Raw genomic sequence first — 19,844 nt, 5'->3', positions numbered from 1 at the left:
TACCCGGCACAGAGTCAAGTTACTCTGCAACAAAGATAGAGTGTGTGTGTGTGCGCGCACAGGAGGGAAGGAAAATCCTTTTGCCTGGGCTCCAAGGCTTGTTTTGTTGTTGAAATAAATCTGTGTTTGTTCTTGGCAGGGATAGGGAGTCGGGCTCTACAGGCAGCAACTATCAGAGCCCCCAGCTTCAGAGTTACGGACAGATTAAAAGGGAAAAAAAAAGGCAAAAACTTTGGCATTGATTACTTTTAACCTCCCGTATCTAGGTGAGGAGCCCAAGGGCAAACTGCTGATCTCAAGGGTGCCCAGAGCAGACAAAGCTGAGTGCCTGAGACAAACGGAGCAGCCCAGCAGCTGGCTGCTCCGGAGGAAATTCCAGTCCCTGCTCAAAGGCTCAAAATACATACGCTTTTCTGTATGCTTTTACTTTGCTCGCTGGATCTATATAACATTTTACACATGTTTTTCCTGACATTATTTTCCATATTCCACCAGAAACTTGAGCAACTGTGCCACTTCTGGAAAAACAACCTCGCGGCCAACTTTTGTCCCAGCAGCTTCTCCCTCCGCCCCCAGGCCCCCGGATCACGCTGTTTCCCCACAGTCACAGATCCTCCTCAGCAGGGCTCCTCCGCTACCTGGGCTGTCTGTCAGCGGCACCAAAAGCCCGTAAAGCAGAGGCGTGTGGGTGCACGGGGAAAAAGGATACACGGGTTTCAGATGGGAGACAGCGAGCAGCATTATCGGATAATTCTGTATGTGAAGCACCTGCCCAAAGCTGTTCTCTCCATAGGAACTCAGAACAGCGGGAAAAGCCTGCTCGATACCCAGCTAGCAGCACATGCTCTACGTTTTTCCTTTTTAAAGGGGAAACTAAAGCCCGCTGTGTGTAGAGGCTGCAGAGCTAAGCTCAACGGAGAAGGCCGCTCGTGTTAGTGAGGAGCCCTTCAGCTTTCCATTCCTTATATGTGCAAAGTGTGCAAGCCCGCACACACAGCTCTCTACTCACCCAGAGGTACATCATGTTAGCCTGGGTCGCTCGAACCCAGCAGTGAGATGATCCGGGAACGCGGGAGGCACTTCAGGAAAAAGCTGCCGAGACTGAGATTTTTTTGTTGGTTTTTTTTTTTTTTTCCCTTTTAAATAAAAAATAAAACAAATCCGAATGGCTCAGTTTGAGGCTTAGAAAGCGTCTCGCCTCCTCCTCCCCCCTCCTCCAGCTCTGGCTGCTTCGCGCAGCGCTCTCGCACTTAATCTCTCCCTGGGAGTTCCCAGCCCGTGTGTCTGCACTGGCGTGCACAGCACACACTCTGCATTTGCCTCCAGGGAATTTCTCTCTGTCATTCTACTTCTGAAAACACGATCTCGGCCTCGCAAGATTCTTGCAAGAGGCAGGGATGGGTGGGGTTAGAAATAAACGCAGCCCAGCTCCCAGCGCCGGAGCGTGCTCCTTTTCAAAGAGGGCTCTCTGTGCATGGAGGAGACAGAAAGCCACCCTGTGAGGCTGGGGACAGGTCCACCTTGCTCATCGCTTCCCCACGACCCGTCCCCTCGGCCCAGTGCTATGCACGGCACTGCGTGCCTTCACCTGCCCCATCAGCCAACACCCACAGTTTGGTCTCGGTTCCGCAGCCGCGCTTAATTACCGCCACCGGCAGGCACTGAGGGGAATCCTGACGCTGGGAAAACACAACGCCGGTCGCCCCGAGCGAGGCGAACGCCGCCGGAGCGAGCTCGGAGAGAGGCAGCTCTCGGATAAAGGGGTTAATGTGCTTCTGCAGGTGGCTCAGCCTGCACGGATTTCACAGGCTCGGCAGTGCCGGAGGGAAAGCGGCAGCTGGCTCCAGCTCCCCGGAGCGTATCGGGTGTCGCGCACGGCCCGGCCCAGGCAGCAGCCCCTCGCCGTGCTGCGCTCCCACCCTTCTCCCCTCTTGCGGGTCTCTCCCACTCCCGCCTCAGGCCAGCAAGACCTGACAGGCCCAGCCCAGCGAGCCTTCAGCCCAGCCCGTGCTCGGCACCAGTGGACGAATGTCACTTCTCATCTCCTTCACCCGTCACACGGCTCTGCCAGACTCGGGAAACGGGTTCTGCGACCCCTTTCCACTCCCCGCTTCAAAATGAAGAATCATCTTTCCTCTCCAGGCTCCAAACGCTAAGTTAAAATTGGCCTCTTCTCAAATGGGGAGAAGAAAAAAAAAAAAAAACCGAAAAAAAAAAAAACCCAAACGTGTTTTCACTGAGGCAGCGGTCTCCTTGGAAATGAGTGTTGAAGAAATATTTTTATCTCCGGCAAAGAGAGAGAAAGGGTGCTCTCACACGTATCCCCCCTGCTCCTTTTGCTTACAGACTACCTGAAGGCAACAGAGAGACCAGCAGCACGGATGCCCCGCTCCAGCCCTGGCGACGTGGGGAATAAGCGGGCTCTGCTCCCAGCCAAGGCCTGGCCTCAAACATGGACGGTGCCAGCCAGGCCTCTGCCTCTGCTCTCACCTCTCAGCACAGCAGGTCAGGTCTGGAGGTGAAAAGCGATGTTCCTAAATATCACAACTAGATGCTTCAGTTCATGTTCCAGCTGCAAGGTCAGGCCAGGGGCAGCTCCCAGCTCACCCCACCTGCAAACTCAGGCAGGCACTTCTGCATCTCAGACACCTGATGAGCTTTTCAAGATTTTCTTCTGATCCAGAATCCCGATTCAAAAATGACCTTACCATCATTTTAATGACAGCTAAGATTCCTTGAATGCAGAGAACAAAGTTAGAAGACCCATGGACTAGGAGAGCAAACCCAAATTCATCTTACTTCAAATGCATTTCCACAGAATGCTTGAAAAAGATGAGTGCTTAACTAAGCTGAAATGTGGGCAACAAGCTCCCTAACACCAAGACACACACAAAATTCCTCCTCCTTCTTTTCCAGGCTCTCTCATTCTTTAGGCCGCCTTTCCAAGAGAGAGCAAGAAGAAAGAAAATCCTTCTCTGAGTGTTTAGTTTCATTTAATTCATCCAGTTGCATATTAGGAAAGATTTCTTCCCAGAAGGAGTGGTGCTGCAGTGGCACAGGCTGCACAGGGAGGTGGTGGAGTCACCGTCCCTGGAGGTGTTCCAGAGCCGTGTGGATGTGGCACTGAGGATGTGGTCAGTGGGCACGGTGGGGATGGGCTGGTGGTTGGACCGGGTGATATTAGAGGACTTTTCCAACCTTAATGATTCTATGAGTCTATCTTCAGGGACTGGTTACAAATCATCCCAGCTGCTCCACAGCTGGAGAGGCTACGCTAAACCTCCAAAGTGAAGCAAGGCTGATCAGCCCTCCTCAAGTCATCCAAATGCTGGCTTGGAACCTATCTGCTGCCAGTGAAGTGAAGCCACCACCTCACCCTGGAAGCAAAAGGAGAATACTACTGAGAGCAGCACACTTGAGATGACGACACACCCCAGACATGGAGCGCTTTAGAATGAACTGCAAGAGCAGGTTTCCCTATGCTCAGTATTCTCAAGCAATGAGAGGGTACCTGAGCAGGAAGGAAATGACGCTGTGGAATGCCTCCAGCAGCACTGCGGCTCTGATTCAGCTGAGAGCTGCCCAGATGGTCAGTGAAATGCCCAAGAACATGAAGGCTCCCAAGGCTCTCCGCAGCTACAGACAGTACTGGTGGCAGTGGGGCCATGTTAGCTTCAGGTTATAAACAAGATGACAACAAGATGTTAATGAGTCTGATTCCAGAAGAAAAAAAAAAACACAAAAAACCACAAAGCAAGACATCAGTAAGACAGGGCTTTGAAACAGGTAGCTAGGATCCTCAGCAAATCCTTTGTCTCAGTCCTAATGACAGCATTTTCCAGGATGTAGATGCCACAGAATTCAGAAGGCTGCTGTCTGTGGAAATGCATGCGATCTATTAGGGATCCTTCCTGTCTCAGAAAGGATTAGAAAGAAAAAGAAGCGCGTTTTAAAATTAATATAGACTGAGCTAAGAGAAAAAATGTTCAGAGAGCTTTAGCCTAGTGAAACATGGGCACATCTTCTCCAAGGGGAAGCTGTACTGTAAATCAAACTGAAAAGGGAAAAAACAGCCTGCGGAAGATATTAATGCTTGCTAGAGAGGTAAGGAAGATGTCAGCAAGTAACAAAAGGGGACTGAGAGAAAAGGGAGCAAGTAACCACTTTTATTTGGCAAAATAAGAGGCAGTGGTAGAACAGGGAAAAAAGTGTACCCGTGAGTTGGACTCAATCATTCCTTTGGGTCCCTTCCAACCTGGGATATTCTGCCATTCTGTGTACCTGTATCAAAAGCTCCACATATGTAGGAAGAATTGTGGCTACTCAGTTATGTGCACACTATTCAGTCCCAGAATATCAGTGGTAAAAACGTTTCCAACAAGCCAAGTGATTAAAAAAAATAATAATTTTAAGATGTTCTAACCTATTTAGGAAAGACCTCAATGGGCAAATGAGGAGCAGGTATGGCACCGTTTCAAACTGACATTATCTGTTTCTAGCTGATTGTGTCTCAGAGGCATATGATTTCAAATGCTTGTGGATTAACATTCTAGCAGATAAAGCTCAAGACAGGGTATGAGCTAGTGTGTCTGCTACACACTACTGAAATCACATTAGATAGTAAGCAGGATGAGTGGCTAGCTAAGCACCTCTTCATAATGGAGGAAAAACCCATATGATCACCAGGAATTTCAAAGGGAATGACACACAAAGGAGGCATCATGGAGCTAATGCCAAAGAACACCCTTGAAATTTCTAAATTATAGAAAACAATTTCTTAGTTCAAGGAGTGTTACATTTAAAATGAGCAATTTCATATTAGATTTCATCTTGACAGAAAAGAGCAATCAATCGTAAAAATAGAAATTAGTGGTAGCTTACTAAAAAAGATTGTGACAATCACATTTGGATGTGTGGAAGCAGAAAGGAAACTAAGCCAGTACATTTACTTATATACTTGGCATCCGAGTGGGACCAGAGGTACATTGGCCTGCTTTTCCTGGACAAACAGATCACTTATTGGGCTCGCCAGTCACATTCCCACACTGGAATGCTGTTACATATTCTAGCAAGTGGGAAAAAAAGCAAAGCTGAGAGAAGACAGGAGGAGAAACCTACAGCCAAGCTGAAGGACATAACAAGTTCTTCAACGGTTCTCAAGAACAGCAGCCATAGCAATCGGCTTGATGTGCTATGATGGGGAAAAGGTAGAAGCATAGGCAATACTGAAGAAAGAACTAAAGCATTCAATACGTATTTCTGTTCTATATTTGGAAAAAAAGTCAGCTGTTGTGGTCCTGTGATAACAAAATGCCTTCCATTCCAGCAGTAACTAAGGAAGATGTTCCAACAGCTTCCCAACAAACAGCACTGTTGTCCTCTTATCTAGCTAGAGCTTACAAACAGGAGGATATAACCAGATAACAAGTGAGTTTTAACCAAAATACAGCTGTGAACACATTCAGGTGTAGACACTTAGGAAGGCCTGCAGTTGCTAATTGCTCCATCTGTATTCACATCACCAACGAGCCATAACTACACTACTCCGGCTGTACGGCCAAAAGCACAACCACAATACACCCTCAATTGCAAGCATTGGTTGGACCCTGTATCACGAAAGCCTTGCTGCTGCTAGCTGAGCTTGGCCAAAAAACTACACCTCCACCAACTCCAGAATGCTACAGCAGGGAAACAGTGCTACTGAAGAAGCTACCAATACCAGTTGTTGAAGCTTCTGAATTTTCCTAGAAGCATCCACTCTGGAACTCTTTCACTAATGAGATTTCAAATAACATCCCAGCACTGAACAAAGCAAAGACACCAATGTGGGGCTTATATCAGGAGAAAGAAAATGGAGGCTGAGGGCCACAGGTAGGGGAGCACAAATTAAACTGTGTTCCTGAACACATTTGGGAGAGCGTTCACATACATGAATGAAAAATACTGACCATAAAAACATCCACTCCTGATGTTTAACACAGCTTCCTGGCAACCCCTCCTACAAAACAAAACTGAAAAATAGTTTTTAAAAATAGCCTGAACACTGAGGGAAGACAAAGTTCTTCTATGATTAATAACTGCTTCTGAATGCATGTGTTCTTCTTCACTGGGCAGCTCTCCTCGACTGAAAAGTGGGAAGGGAGGTATTCTGAAGCTGGGACAGGTTGAAGAGAGAAATTTCTTTTCAGAGTAGCTGCCCTCACATTTTACACAGGCACTGGATTCAGACTGAGGATGCCCATCATCCCACCGTGGTAAACACTACACCGACTGCCCACAAAGGCCTGACTGCAGATGGAAAGCTCTGCATTGCTCAAAGGCATGTTTCTCTGAGTAAGTGGCTGCGTTCCACAGCTTATCTGACTCTGGCAGAATGTCCCAGCAAGAGAACACAGGAATAGGACTCCTGCTATCTGCAGGGTTTGAGCATGCCTCGTGTCTTGCTTTTTTTATTTGTTTTTTAAAGAAGATTAGAGATGGGGCTGGGAACTACCTGGGGAGAGGCACTGAAGGCAGCTCTGGGCACACCTGCAGTTCCTATGGAGATAAGAGGATGTTTTTTGCGGCTGGTATGCTCCTTTGGGTGCTGCTGGAGACAACCCCCATGACAGACTACCGCTCATTTGTGAAGATTCCCACCACTCAGGATCCTGGCATTACCTCTGACTATCAGAACTGCTGAACCACCAGGTAGATTTCCTCTGAAAGCCCAAAAGGACTCCAGGAAGCCTCTTTCTGCATTATCCTGTTTGTGAAAGAGGAATACAAAGTGCATACAATAAATCACTCAGAACACCACAATCCGTTTTAGATTTTAGATGTTTAGCCAAGCAAATAAGCTCAACACTGGCATATTACAAGAGAAAAAGCCATTTTGTTACATAGTAACTCACTTCATTACTGGAAAACTGGATTCCCTATTCCCTCTCCGGCAGGTACGGTTTGGCTATGCAGAAAGAGGCTTCTGAAAAGAGATTACTTATTTAAAAGCAAATGATCAAGGGCTAGTTTATCTTCCACAAAATAGAGCAGAAAGCCTGAAGCAGTAAAACACCTTGACACGCAAACAAAACCAACAATTCTCAGGGACTGTCCTGCTACTGACTTCACATGGTAATTAAATTTAAGTCGTTAAATGAGCTTCAGAAGGTCTCAATTCACAGGCAAGTATGTAGCAAATAGAAAGGAAATGGGTAACAAGAAAAGCTTGTTACATTTTGTTTGGGATTCTCCTCTCTTCACAACTAGTTCAGGAACACCATTCTGCAAGACACTGCCAATTCCACAAGAGAAACCCAATGAGCTCAGTCACTAGAAAAAGCATTTTGCTGAAAATATGTTCCCAGACAGAAATATACTTTTACATTAGGATGAAAAACACCCACATCAACAAAACTAAATCACGAAGCCAGAGAACTCAACGTCAAACACTGAAGAGCAGGCGAACTTTCCGATATGAGGAATTGCTACAGGGATGCCATGCTGGTTCGGACATTCATCTGCAGAAATGAAGACATGATGCAACTGCTCCCAGTATACAGCAGACCTGAATTTAGGCATCCACATGGGAATCTCCATGAAACATCAGCCTCACCATGGAGAAACGGAACCAAAGTCTGCGGTCCTCCAACACCTTCTGAGGAGAAACTAGCATGCTTAAGGTCTGTAGAGAAGCAGACTCTCTAAAGCCCAACTAAAGCCAACTAAACCTTAATCCTAATGTATCTTCACCAGTAACGTCCAGAGAACAAAAATTCCTATGCCTTCATTTTTTTTCTGGCTCTTATGAAGTAGCACGAAGTATTAAACAGTATCAAACTCTCGCAGAAGTTGATTTTTACTGTTGAATCAGGAGTACAACCCCCATTTGAACTGATAAAGAGCAGGAAAATTCTCTATGCCATAGGCTTATATGTCAGTGCTAAGTAAGGTGTTTATTTGGCTGTGGATTTTGAAGAGGAAGCCATCACTAAAAACCCAAACTCAGCTCCCACCTCAGCATAGTTCACAATGGTAGCTGTACCAAAGGATGAATTGATGGCATCCAAGCACCTCTTCAAGGCAGAAGGCTCCACGTGGCAAGAAAGAAACTGCTTCAGGTATCTCAGCAATGGAGATGCAGCATCACTGCACCATTTTTCAACTCTGCTTACCACGCCAAGCGGCTGTACTGCGTGAGTGATCCATCAGCATGGCAACAGTCCAGCAAATTGAGAAACAATATGAAGATGAGAGTATTGCGACAGTGGAAAAAGGAGGAGAGGGCATAGTTCTCCTCCCCAGACCACACACATTCATTAATATGCTGAAACTTTGGCTTGGGCTTCTTGCTGAAAATGGGCAATGCAAACCAAGGACAAAACCATCCTGCAGAAAGGGACGCCTTTTGGCTTGTTTGCACAAAGGGAGGTTAACAATGTTAGGGAGTTATTCAGGAAGTAATGGATACTCTCTTGCCCTGAGCAAATTCCTTTTCAATAACAGTAGTAATTTCCTAGGCCATACAACTATATCAAAGTATAATGGCTTACTATATTTATCTACACGGGCCCTGTACTGCTGGGATCTAATTTACTACAGCTTAGAAAGCAGTTTACAAATCCTAGGATAGTAAAGCTGCTAGAGACTTGAATGAAATTCTCTCCTGTTTCACGTAGTTTGAAGACCAGGTTTTAACAACTCTTTTTTTTAAGAGTATAAAATGTATTCTCTCCAACTTAGGCAAACTGAAAGACTAACAAACCCCACAAGGAGACTGGAAATACACCTATGAGAGGGGAGAAATCAGCTTAACAAATTATACGTTGTGCAAATGTTTTTTTTATCCCGCTGTCATAGGTGCTTTATTTCTTTTCTTATTCAAATATCATTCTTTCAATCGACACTCTGAGGAGCAAAATAATCCTTGACACTACACAGGAGCCTTACATACCTAATGAAGACAAAATATCTTAAGTTTGTGATGCCTTTGTTAGCTGAATGCCTGAAGTACACCTTCACTGTGAGAAATGGAAAGGTTGAGGGAACTGGGCTTGTTTGGCTTGGAGAAGAGAAGGCTCCGGGGAGACCTCATTCTGGCCTTCCGGTACTCGAAGGGAGCGTATAAACAGGAGGGGGAACGGCTGTTTACGAGGGTAGATGGTGATAGGACGAGGGGGAATGGTCTTAAACTGAGACAGGGGAGGTTTAGGTTAGATATTAGGAGGAAGTTTTTCACACAGAGGGTGGTGACGCACTGAACAGGTTGCCCAAGGAGGCTGTGGGTGCCCCATCCCTGGATGCATTCAAGGCCAGGCTGGATGTGGCTCTGGGCAGCCTGGTCTGCTGGTTGGCGACCCTGCACATAGCAGGGGGTTGAAACTACATGATCATTGTGGTCCTTTTCAACCCAGGCCATTCTATGATTCTATGGTTCTATATAATCAGCAAAGAAGAGGGGATTGACTCCGGCTAATGAAGAGGTAACGCTGATAACACTGATAATACAGATAACACTGACTGATCTCCAGAGAAACAACAAAGCTAAATTGCTAAAAGACTTTGGTGGAAGGCAGCATCAGCATGATAAATAAGGGTGGGTGGGAAGAGACCAAACACGTGTGTCAGGAGACTGCAGATACTTCCATTACATAATGGTCGTAAGAAAATCCAGGCGAAATCACCATTAACTGAACTAAAAGCAAAATATTTCAGCAGGGGTATTGGCAGTTGTCAAACCACATAAAGGAACGGCAGGCTGTTCAAATGTAAAAGGCATTAATAAAGCATGAGGCAAGAGGCATAAATAGACACAAAATATACAGGAAGATTTCTGGAGGACAGAAACGCTACCGGAAAAATTTAGTTATAGAATACAATATCTCAAACTTCAATTCACAATGATCAGCAAAGGTCAGCTGTCAGAAAAGCTATTCTGCTTGTGATCTCATTCTGAGCAGAGCAGCCCTTAACCGTACCTTCGCCACCACTGTCAAGCTGGATTAGTCTAATGGCTGCAGCCAGCAGCTCCCTCCATCCGACCGGCTCACTGCTGCATTAGGAGCACAAGAAGATTGAGAAACCTGTGTGTATGTGTAAAGGCTAACTAAGCTGCTTGTTTCCTGCTGTACCTGCAAAACATCATCTGTTGGTCAAAGTGGTTTTAGTGTATGTATTTAACATGGGACTTGAAGACATTTTGATAGGCATCTAACCTGCATCTCTTAAGGTATGCCATACTGCAGATCTTATACACACTTTAAACACCTGGAACTTGTAACATGGGATGTTCCAGCAAATTCCCATACGTCTCTTGGCACACGTGTCAACCAACATACTTGTATGAGGAGGCTTTTGACTCTCTTATGAACAGACTGGCTACAGATCTGGTATTCAGCATCACTGCAGACTGTGGGGAACAAACACAGTGGGACCCTCAAACACTTCCAGCTGAGCCCATATTAAAGCTGTTCCATCTCTCCTTTTCTCCCCACTCCAACGTGACAAAATAAATTACAGTACTGTAAATTCCACTCTGCTGCCTTGTCTGATGAAACCCTGACAAAATTAGATTCTTCCATTACAGATTGATTGCAACTTCCTTGCTCTTCCCTGTAAGAGTAGCAGCTGCCTCACATTCAGCTCAGATGAGCTGAATGGTGTGAAGTGACAATGGCCAGCCAATGCATGGAATTACAGTGCCAAAGCTGCTATGAAAGAGATTCTCACCTTACTCCAAAGTTAAGTTTTGAACTGTAGACATACCCTCTGACAACTACAGTATCGCCCACAGAAGCTACACACTTTGCTATCAAAGCAGCCAGCAGAAACAAAAGATGAAACTCCTCTCTGCTCCCAAATTCCCAGAGAGCAGCAGTGACCAGAACAACCTTTTTTCATCCCTGTGTGACCTGAAGAATGCAAGTTTCCTCTCAGATAAAGGCCTCGCTATGGTTATCTAATGCTAATGTCACTACAAACTGGATTAGAGACGCCCAGAAACCTCGAAATATGCACATGGATAGTCAGCTGTATCCTAATTCTAAGTCTGAAGGAAATCAAATGCTCCAAATTGTGCCTAACGTAGTTAAGTTTGCCCTTTAGGTAGGATAGACCAGTAAGAACATATTACACAGTGATTAGATTAATTCTTGACTGAAATTCAGAGGGTTGGCTCTATCTGTCTATTGTGCCAGTATATTCCAAATGATTTCAGAGACCAGCACTCTTCACTTGCCCTGCTCCACAGCAACAGCTGCTCAAGAAACACAGCAGTTCTCTGTCTGGGGTGAAGTTGGCAGCAACTGGGGACAACGCTGCTGTCAGAGTTCAGCTCCCAGTTCTGAAATGCCATTCTACTGGAAATACCAAAGAGCCTAAATCCGGCTACATATACCGCGGGACGTAAAATACCTCTAGCTCAGCTTTCAGCAGAAAGCTCCCGAGCTTATGACATTTACTCCTTTGGCCCCTGTCAGTCTTCCTGCAGACCCCGCAGAGGATTGGAGCTAGCTGCCATAAATGGCTGGAAAACAACATGTTCTCCAAGCCCTTGAAATTGAGGAGCGCTGTTTTAACACAGGGAAACAGTGGCGAGGAGCCACGGTGACAGGTGCCCCAGAAATGGAGCTGATGATCAAACCGTTGCCAACATTAGCCACTGCTGTCCTGTTGACCCGTAAGAAAGGGCAGCCCATGCTCCCCAGGTGTATCAGGGGAATGATGGACCAGAAAACGATAGGATGTGTTTGCTGGCAGTAACTCAAGTTTCTCCTCATTAAAACCCAACCGTGAAGGAATATAATGGGACTCATCAGAAACAGTCCTCCCAGGAAACCTTTATTAGGCATCGCAACAAGCACAGCTTAATGCTGCTGTGCCACCACAGAGCAGCTCATTGCGATCCGCCGGCACCAGAAGTGTTAAAAACACAGATTCCTGCTAAAACTGCCAAGAGCTACAAACCTTCTCTTGTGTGGGCGGCAGCAGCAACTAAATCCACTCCCCAGCAACTGGCTGGCCTGCAGAAAGAGAGGCGGGGAAGAGACAGGTCAGGGGGGAGCCCCCTGCCCCCGAGTAAATAGCAGTGCATCATATGCTCAGGTTTTCAGCTAAAATCCGTCATATAGGTCCCTTCATTTTACCTACAGCCTCCGGAGACAGCAGCCTCCGACCTTTAGCAGGAAGAGCACCTTCATCCTGTAATCACAGACTTCCTGGAAAATGCAGCTTATCCAGCAATTAATACAAAATCATTTAAAAAAAAAGGCTTCATAACATCAAATGAGCACTCAAGATTTTTAAATACATCTCCCACCAAAACGGCAAAAGAATTCAAGCGTGTTCTCACAAGCCATCCCTCTCCCACTAGCATTACCTAACAGTGCTCATCAAAAACATTTTCTCCCACCTTTCCTTTACCCCCACCAAAAAGCCTGCCTTCCCCACAAGGCCCTGTTGTGCAGATGTCGCCTGCAGCAGCACAGCTTCTTGCAGCACAAGCTTCAACACAGGTGTGCAGAGCGTGACCTGGGCAGAATTACATGTGCCATTTCCACTGGGAAATCTAAGAGACTTATTAAGCCAGGACAGTGCCGGTTAATCTACTAATGGAATGAATCAGAAGTGTGTTCCTGGCCCTTTCCCCTTCACATCCCAAAGCCTCGGGGGAGCTGAAACCATCTGGCAAATGCCTGCTCCAAGTAACGTTATGCTACTGCTGGAAACACCTCTCCCTTAATATTGAGAAGAATAAAACCATCTCCTCTCCATCAGCTATTCTGGGGAGCATCTGCTTAGCTCGCTGAGGGAGCCTGCTTGCACGCAGCATCCTTCAGCAGCAAGTGCAGAGCTGCTCACTCACCGTGCCAAAGAAGTCAGCAGAGGAGCAAGCGATCCCATTCATTGGCTCGGGGTCCTGCTGAAGCGGCTGGCACGAGCCGGGCAGCGAAGCAGTTAACACACGGCTGCCCTCCTACAGCACGTCCTGACAGCAGGGAGGCTCCTGCCCAATTGTCTCCGTCCTTTTTTGGTGCAGCGGGAGTCGCAGGTAGGGTAGCAAGAAGGTGCTTATGTAAAAAAACAGGAAATCTCTAAGCACCGGAGAAGGAGATCTGGCCAGAGAGCTTAAAGGGAAATGAAGACAGCAAGCAGCTCTGAGGATCATACGTGATATATGTTATTACAGTGAGGCAGAGAGAAGGACTGACTCAGAGATGCTGAACATCCCGCACTCTCTTTTTGGGTAATAAGCAAGCTGAGGAGGAAACAGAGCTATGAGACAGTTGTCACAAAGAAAGGACTTGCCACTTGTAACATCATACAGCAGCAGAGAAGTCTCTTTATCTTAAAATGTAGACACCTCCAAAACAGAGAAAGGTCCAAAACAACAGCAGTGGTATGGCTGTGGAATTGTGCACCTCGTAACAACTAGTTGGTTTTTGACTGTCACAGAATACTGCTAATGCAGGGCAAGGGAGACGAGAGGTCCTCCACGCTCAGAGGCAGCGCAGAGCGTGTTTAGACAAGCATCCATCAGAAATTGCCTAACTTGTTATTACAGACTCCAAGAAACAGGAACTCTGGTCCCCTAAAATTACCCTGCTTCAGTGCTTCTCTGAGTGGAAACAGAAAATGTTTCACCCCGTAATACTCAATTTAGACCGTGGTACAAATTAAGCTGCCTTCAATAGGCACACACACAGAATCACAGAATGGCCTGGGTTGGAAGGGACCTCAAGGATCATGAATCTCCAACCCCCCTGCCAGGCAGGGCCACCAACCACCCCATTTACTAGACCAGGTTGCCCAGGGCCTCATCCAACCTGGCCTTGAACACCTCCAGGGATGGGGCATCCACACCCTCTCTGGGCAGCCCGTTCCCGCACCTCACCACTCTCCTGGTAAAGAACTTCCCCCTAACATCCAAACTAAATCTTCCCTCTTTCAACTTAAAACCGTTCCCCCTTGTCCAGCTGTTATCTAGCCTTTCAAAGAGTTCACTCCCTTCCTGTTTATAGGCTCCCTTCATAGGCACGGTGAATGATCAAACCCCATGCTCCACACTCTGGTCTTTTTTCTTTTTCTTCCCCTGCTTTTAAAGAAGGAACAACCTCAATATTTTCCTCGTATATCACGCTACCTAAGCCTCCTTTTCTTGATCTTCCCTGGATGTTTTCCAAATTCTGCCTGTATCTTTCCTAAAACTAGGGCTCAACTCACTGTGCTGAGCTCCGAAGAATAATTACCTTCAGTAGATACTTGACATAGCTGGAGAGACGTTCCAAGTTCTTAAAACCACAAAAAAACAGCACCACGTATTCAGTTTGTTATCTTCTGTTACCCGAGATGTTTCCTTCGATATTACTGCTTAGCCAGCTACTCTCCATTTTACATTGTGTATTCAGTTCCCTTTGTTAATACAGCTTGCTTTTATTGAATTTCACACTGTTGGATTTCAGATCATTTCTTCAATTTATCACCATCGTTCTGACACCTATTCCTGCCTTCTAAAGGCTGCCAGATCCCCACGTACACGTATGTACATATTCAGTCACCGAATTACCCTACTGTTTGATGAAAAGCAAGAAGAGCAGGGCAGCCAGGACGGACCACGCTAAGACTCCAGATAACACACACGGAGAAAACCATGACATAATTACTCCGGACGTGGCTTTCCAACGAGGTGCTCAGCCGCTTCTTAATTTCACCTTCCATTTGCCCAGTGTATGTAAAGGTCAGGCAAGGCTCCATCCAAAGCCAGTGGCTTTCTCCATCTGCCAGGCCTGCTGCCGCGTCAAAGGGAGAAATTAAATTGATCTGACATGATTGGACCTTAAGAATTAGCAGTGAACGTCTGCTGTTGCCTTAATTTCCTTTTGTGAAGCATCCGATCTCTGTCAGCATCTGATCTCCATCAACATCTGGGAAACTACACTGACTGGTTGTATTACTGGGGGTCTCTACCCTCTCTTTAAAAATAAAGAAATACAAAGGATGGAGGACTAATACTTGTATTTTACTCACACGCAACGAAACCCTGCCAAAGAGTCATGGAGGAGGAGAGCCCTCCCGACGAACCGAACTGCTGGGGCAGCCTCACGGCCGGCCGCTCCCCGCGCATCCCCGCAGCCACGCTCTGCAAACCGAGCGGGCGGAGCGGCGCAGGCCGGGCGCTGGGTGCCCCCTTCTGGCAGCGCTCAGCCCCGCCGCGGCCCCGGCCCGGAGCACGCCGAGCTCCCCTCGTCGGCTCAGCGCAGAGCAGAGGAGCTGAGGGGAGGCCTCATGGCGGCTGCAGCTCCTCACAGGGAGCGGAGGGGCAGCGCTGAGCTCTGCTCTGTGTGACAGCGACAGGGCCCGAGGAACGGCATGGAGCTGTGTCAGGGGAGGGGCAGCTGGGGGTCAGGGACAGGGTCTGCTCCAGAGGGCGGTGGGCATGGAACAGAATGCCCAGGGCTGTGGGCACGGCCCAAGAGCAGGAGCTCAAGGGGTGCTGAGACAACGCTCTCAGACACAAGGTTTGAATTTTGGGTGGTGCTGCGTGTAGCTGGGAGTCTGACTGCAATCCTTGTGGCCTCTTCCAACTCAGGATATTCTACAGTTCTACATGCAATGGTGCAGCTGTGGACACACTCAGGAACTGAGGGCCCTGAACCCCCCCAGGTTGTCCCATTCCTTCACCCAACAGTTTAAATTAGCTGTGCAAAGGACATCTTTTTCTTCCTCATAAAACACACCTAAAGTGCAGGACTCGTTGCCGCAGGATGCTATAGATGCCAAAGGCTCAGGCAGCCTCAGAAACCATTTAGATTTTGCTTTATTCAGTCTGTCTATCCCAGGTGACCTCAGAAAATATCTATGGCCAGGAAATCCCAAAGCCAACGGACAGCTTAAAGAGGATATAGGAGGGGAAGTATTGCCGAACCTTGGCACTGCTCCCTACGCTTTAAGTACTTGCCATTAGATACCATCAAAGACAGAACATCAGAACACAGAAACCTTCTGTCCGACCCGGAATAGCGATGTTTATGTTCTTCAGTACGATGTAATACCCATCAACAAGCTGTTTTCTCTACACCATTTGGCCTTAGCGAGCAGGAATCCAACTGATCATTTTACAGACCTCATCTAAAACACGTGACACCATCCCTAATGTTCCTGTAACTGGTCAGAGGGAGGAAATCTAAACAAAATGCTGTCCCACTCACCCAACTGACTGGGGGGCTGGGAGACTCCGAGACCCTTGCAGGCACTGGGTAACACCCAACGGTCAAAAAGTCCATCACAGAACAAAATGAAGTGGTCTCCTGGTCCTCACCCAAGAACGATGACTCACATCTCCTTTCTCTGACCCCAAGCAGAGATGAGAAATTGCTTGAATCAGAGAACTCAAACATGAAAGGAATTTTCATTACATCATCCAGCCTATTTCCTGCCAACGCCTTGCAGCTCCAGAGCTTTGGCCGGACTATTCATCAGCAAGGTAATCATTACTTCCCTTGAGAAACTGTTTAGAGGACTAAAGGATCTTACTGTCAGGAAGTCTTCCCATGTATTTGAATTAGATGCACTTCTTATTTTCTCCTTCTCATACAACTTCATAATTTGTTTGCTGTTGTTATTGAGTAACAGCGAGGCACGTTGACATAGAAGGTGTTTGCAAAAGGTATTTCAGTTTTGCAGGGAAAGGAACCCCTTGCATTCAAAAGAGTTAAGAGGACAGCAGCCAACATGGAAAAGAGAAATAAACACATGGTCAGAGTGATCTGTTTGCAGGGCTTGTGTCAGCTACAAGACAATATGCTTGCTCATGTACTACTTAAACCTTTGGATGAGTCTTTATGGTAGGAGATGAGTTAAAAAGAAAGGAATGGGGAGGTTGAGGGGCAAGCGGCCACCATGATGCAGATCAGAGCATAATTTCAGAAAGCAGTTTTACAACAAGGCTCAGTATTTAGCAGTGTACGTGCTGCAACTTTTACTGATCTCCATTCCTGGATCTTTCCTGCAGTTTCTTTGGGATATAGGCAGGGCTTGAGAAAAAAGGAACCACTTATTATTTCAAGTGATCAACCAAGCTTCTTCCCAAGACAGTTCTGAATTTGAGGAGAAAGACTGCTAGAGGGGTCTTGGTGGAGCTCATCCTTCCTCTTCCAACTCGTCCATGATTGCATCTGCCTGAACTTCAGTCTGTAACCAACTCCTCCTTCAACCTGAACCACTCTTCTCTCTTCTTTCCTTCCCAATTTCACAAATTACACTTAACTCCTTCTGCTGTCAGCAATGCTTTCCCTTTCAGATGATAAGGGTTACAGAGCTGGAGGCACTTTCATCAAGGATGTCTGAGGAAGTCCTTCACTTCTGCAGCAGTAACTGCCTTTCCATACCACCTTAAAACTATCCCCACACCTTTTACTGCTAAGGTGCTAAACAGTATTCCCCCACAGTTAACCCACTACACATCACTGGACATCCTGTGTGTGCAACTGCTTCACAGATACTTCCCATCTCTTAAATATGTTAGATGTTGTTGCTCAGCCTGCATTCCCTAAAATGAAGCTCTTCATTTTTTATGGAACACTGCAGTCAGGTGAATAAAAGAACATGCCATCAGTCCTGGCTAGTACAGAATGGAAATACTGCACTACTTGCCTGAAGAGAGTCTGCGGGAGCCAGGAAGCAGAAGATCTGGCAGTCTTACCCATAATTCACCCAATCTTAGATAAGGAAGAAGTTTAGAACAGCTTTCCCTTGTTAAACTGGTTCTATCCCAGGCTTTGGGCTGTTTGCTTTCAAGCAAAGAAGTACTCCCCCAGAGCACCAGGATGGCTAAGACAGGCCTTCTCCATTTTATACAGAGGATTTCCTGATCTTTGTCCCGGCTCTTCACTCAAAAGGTTTTTAAATTTTATTTACAGCTTTTACCCCTCCGCTCTGTCCCTCATTTTAAGGACTTGCATTAAATATATTTCACTCAAACCAAAAGTGTAAAGTTAAGTGGCAAACAAACCTAAAACCCACAAACACCAACCCTCCCTTTCAGCTCCTTAATAACATAACACTTCTGCTGCTGCAATCCCACCACTCACACAGTAAGTTAGCATACTCACTAGAGGGTGTATTTCCATACTAGATACAAATAGGAAAACAAATTAAAAAACAAACTGGTTTTCATGAACACTACTTAAACATTTAAGCTCTTCAGATATGGAGTCTTTCTACCTGGAAAGACCATGGTTGGTGCTACCATCAAACAAAGACAAACAAGTGGCAAGCTATTTTCCCCCAGACATAGTATTTATTTATATTTATTTTATGATGAGAGCATCTCAGTCGGTTAATAATGTAAACAAAGAGATTTTTGTTGATACTCTAATCATAGAATCACATAATGGTTTGGGTTGGAAGAGACCCTTAAGTTCACCTACTTCCAACCCCCCTGCTATAGGCAGGGACATCTCCCTCCAGACCACGTTGCTCACAGCCCCATCCAGCCTGGCCTTGAATGCTTCCACCAGGGAGGGGACATCCACAACCTCACTGGGTAACCTGTTCCAGTGTTGCACCACCCTCACAGTAAAGAATTTCTTCCTAGTATCTCGTCTAAATCTCCCCTCTTCCAGTTTAAAGCCATTTCCGCCCGTCATGTCAATACATGCCCTCATAAAAAGTCCCTCCTCAGTTTTCCTGTAGGCCCCCTTCAGGTTCTGGAAGGCGGCTACAAGTTCCCCCCAGAGCCTTCTCTTCTCCAGGCCTAAGAGCCCCAACTCTCTCAGCCTGTCCTCATAAGGGAGGTGCTCCAGCCCTCTGATCATCTTCATGGCCCTCCTCTGGACCTGCTCCAACAACTCCCTGTCCTTCTTGTGCTGAGGGCTCCAGAACTGCACACAGTACTCCAGGTGGGGTCTCACACGAGCAGAGTAGAGGGGCAGGATCATTGCCCTCAACCTGGTGGCCATGCTTCTCTTGATGTAACCCACAATACAGCTGGCCTTCTGGGCTGCAAACACACATTGCCAGCTCAAGTTGGATCTTTCACTAACCGACACCCCCAAATCTTTCTCCTCAGGACTGCTCTCAAGCCATTCTCTGCCCATCCCATATCTGTGCTTGGGATTACCCCAGCCCAGGTGCAGGAAGTCTACACTGAGCCACCAAGCTGCTAAGCAAGTTGTGATATCCCCAAATTCACACCTCATCCACATGATGGAGGGAGGAGGAAGATGATAAAGGAAGCCCGGAGCACTCAGACAAGAGGCCAGGATTCCCCATGAGCTCTGTGCCAAGAGCCCTGCTGCTTGGGACAGAGAGAACCAAGGGAGGGGAGCAGCAGTGCTTCCAGAGGAAGGCCCCACATCGCTGTGGGAGCTCATACATTCCTCACATCTCAGGATGAAGGGCTTCCTTGCTGAGCTCCCCACACTATGAGGGGGTCACACAATGAAAATAAACATCAGAAAAGCGAGAGGGAAGGCTTCCTGTTCTCACAGACTGCTGTGCTGTCCACCCAGACCTGCTCTCAGCCACGGGGAGGGAGCCAGGCAGCCTGCTGGTGCCTGCGATTCTGCAACAGACTACAGCAACGCAGCGAGAAAGCAGCAACCCAGGGGAACAGGCTGACAATTGGAGAGGATTTAACAGCATTTCACCTTAAGCTTGAACTCCAGTGGAAGGGATGGTGATAAAGCTATTCCTAGTAGTTGCCATGGGCACCCAGGCTACTCTAGGCTACGGGCTCATCTACATACACGGGAACGACAGGTCAGGCCTGGCAAGCACTCAGACAGCAGATCAGCCTCCAAAATCATGCTGCTGAAGGAAGTGTCACTTGTGACAGGTAATGATGTTTCCACCACATTAGTACCAAG

At 47.0% G+C, this 19,844-nt stretch overlaps 1 protein-coding gene across 11 annotated transcripts in view; it reads right to left on the bottom strand.

Annotated features, from left to right (window-relative positions):
- RBFOX2 (RNA binding fox-1 homolog 2) overlaps positions 1 to 19,844 on the bottom strand; it is a 163,512-nt gene that overhangs the window by 107,439 nt on the left and 36,229 nt on the right. For 6 of the 11 annotated variants that reach the window (XM_046908787.1, XM_040656450.2, XM_040656495.2 and 3 more), the window contains exon 1: positions 1,010 to 1,353. The exons of 4 other annotated variants lie outside the window; for them this stretch is intronic. Coding sequence is in view for 6 of the 7 variants with exons in the window: in XM_040656450.2 (XP_040512384.1) it covers positions 1,010 to 1,024 (15 nt within the window). In the remaining variant the exon portion in view is untranslated. Of the gene's footprint in view, positions 1 to 1,009; positions 1,354 to 1,646; positions 1,828 to 19,844 lie in introns of those variants that run through there. One more of the 11 variants, XM_046908796.1, reaches the window with a different exon arrangement.

The sequence above is a fragment of the Gallus gallus genome, chromosome 1 (genome assembly GCF_016699485.2).
Source record: "Gallus gallus isolate bGalGal1 chromosome 1, bGalGal1.mat.broiler.GRCg7b, whole genome shotgun sequence".
Taxonomy (NCBI): domain Eukaryota; kingdom Metazoa; phylum Chordata; class Aves; order Galliformes; family Phasianidae; genus Gallus; species Gallus gallus.
This window is presented reverse-complemented; position numbering and strand designations above follow the sequence as displayed.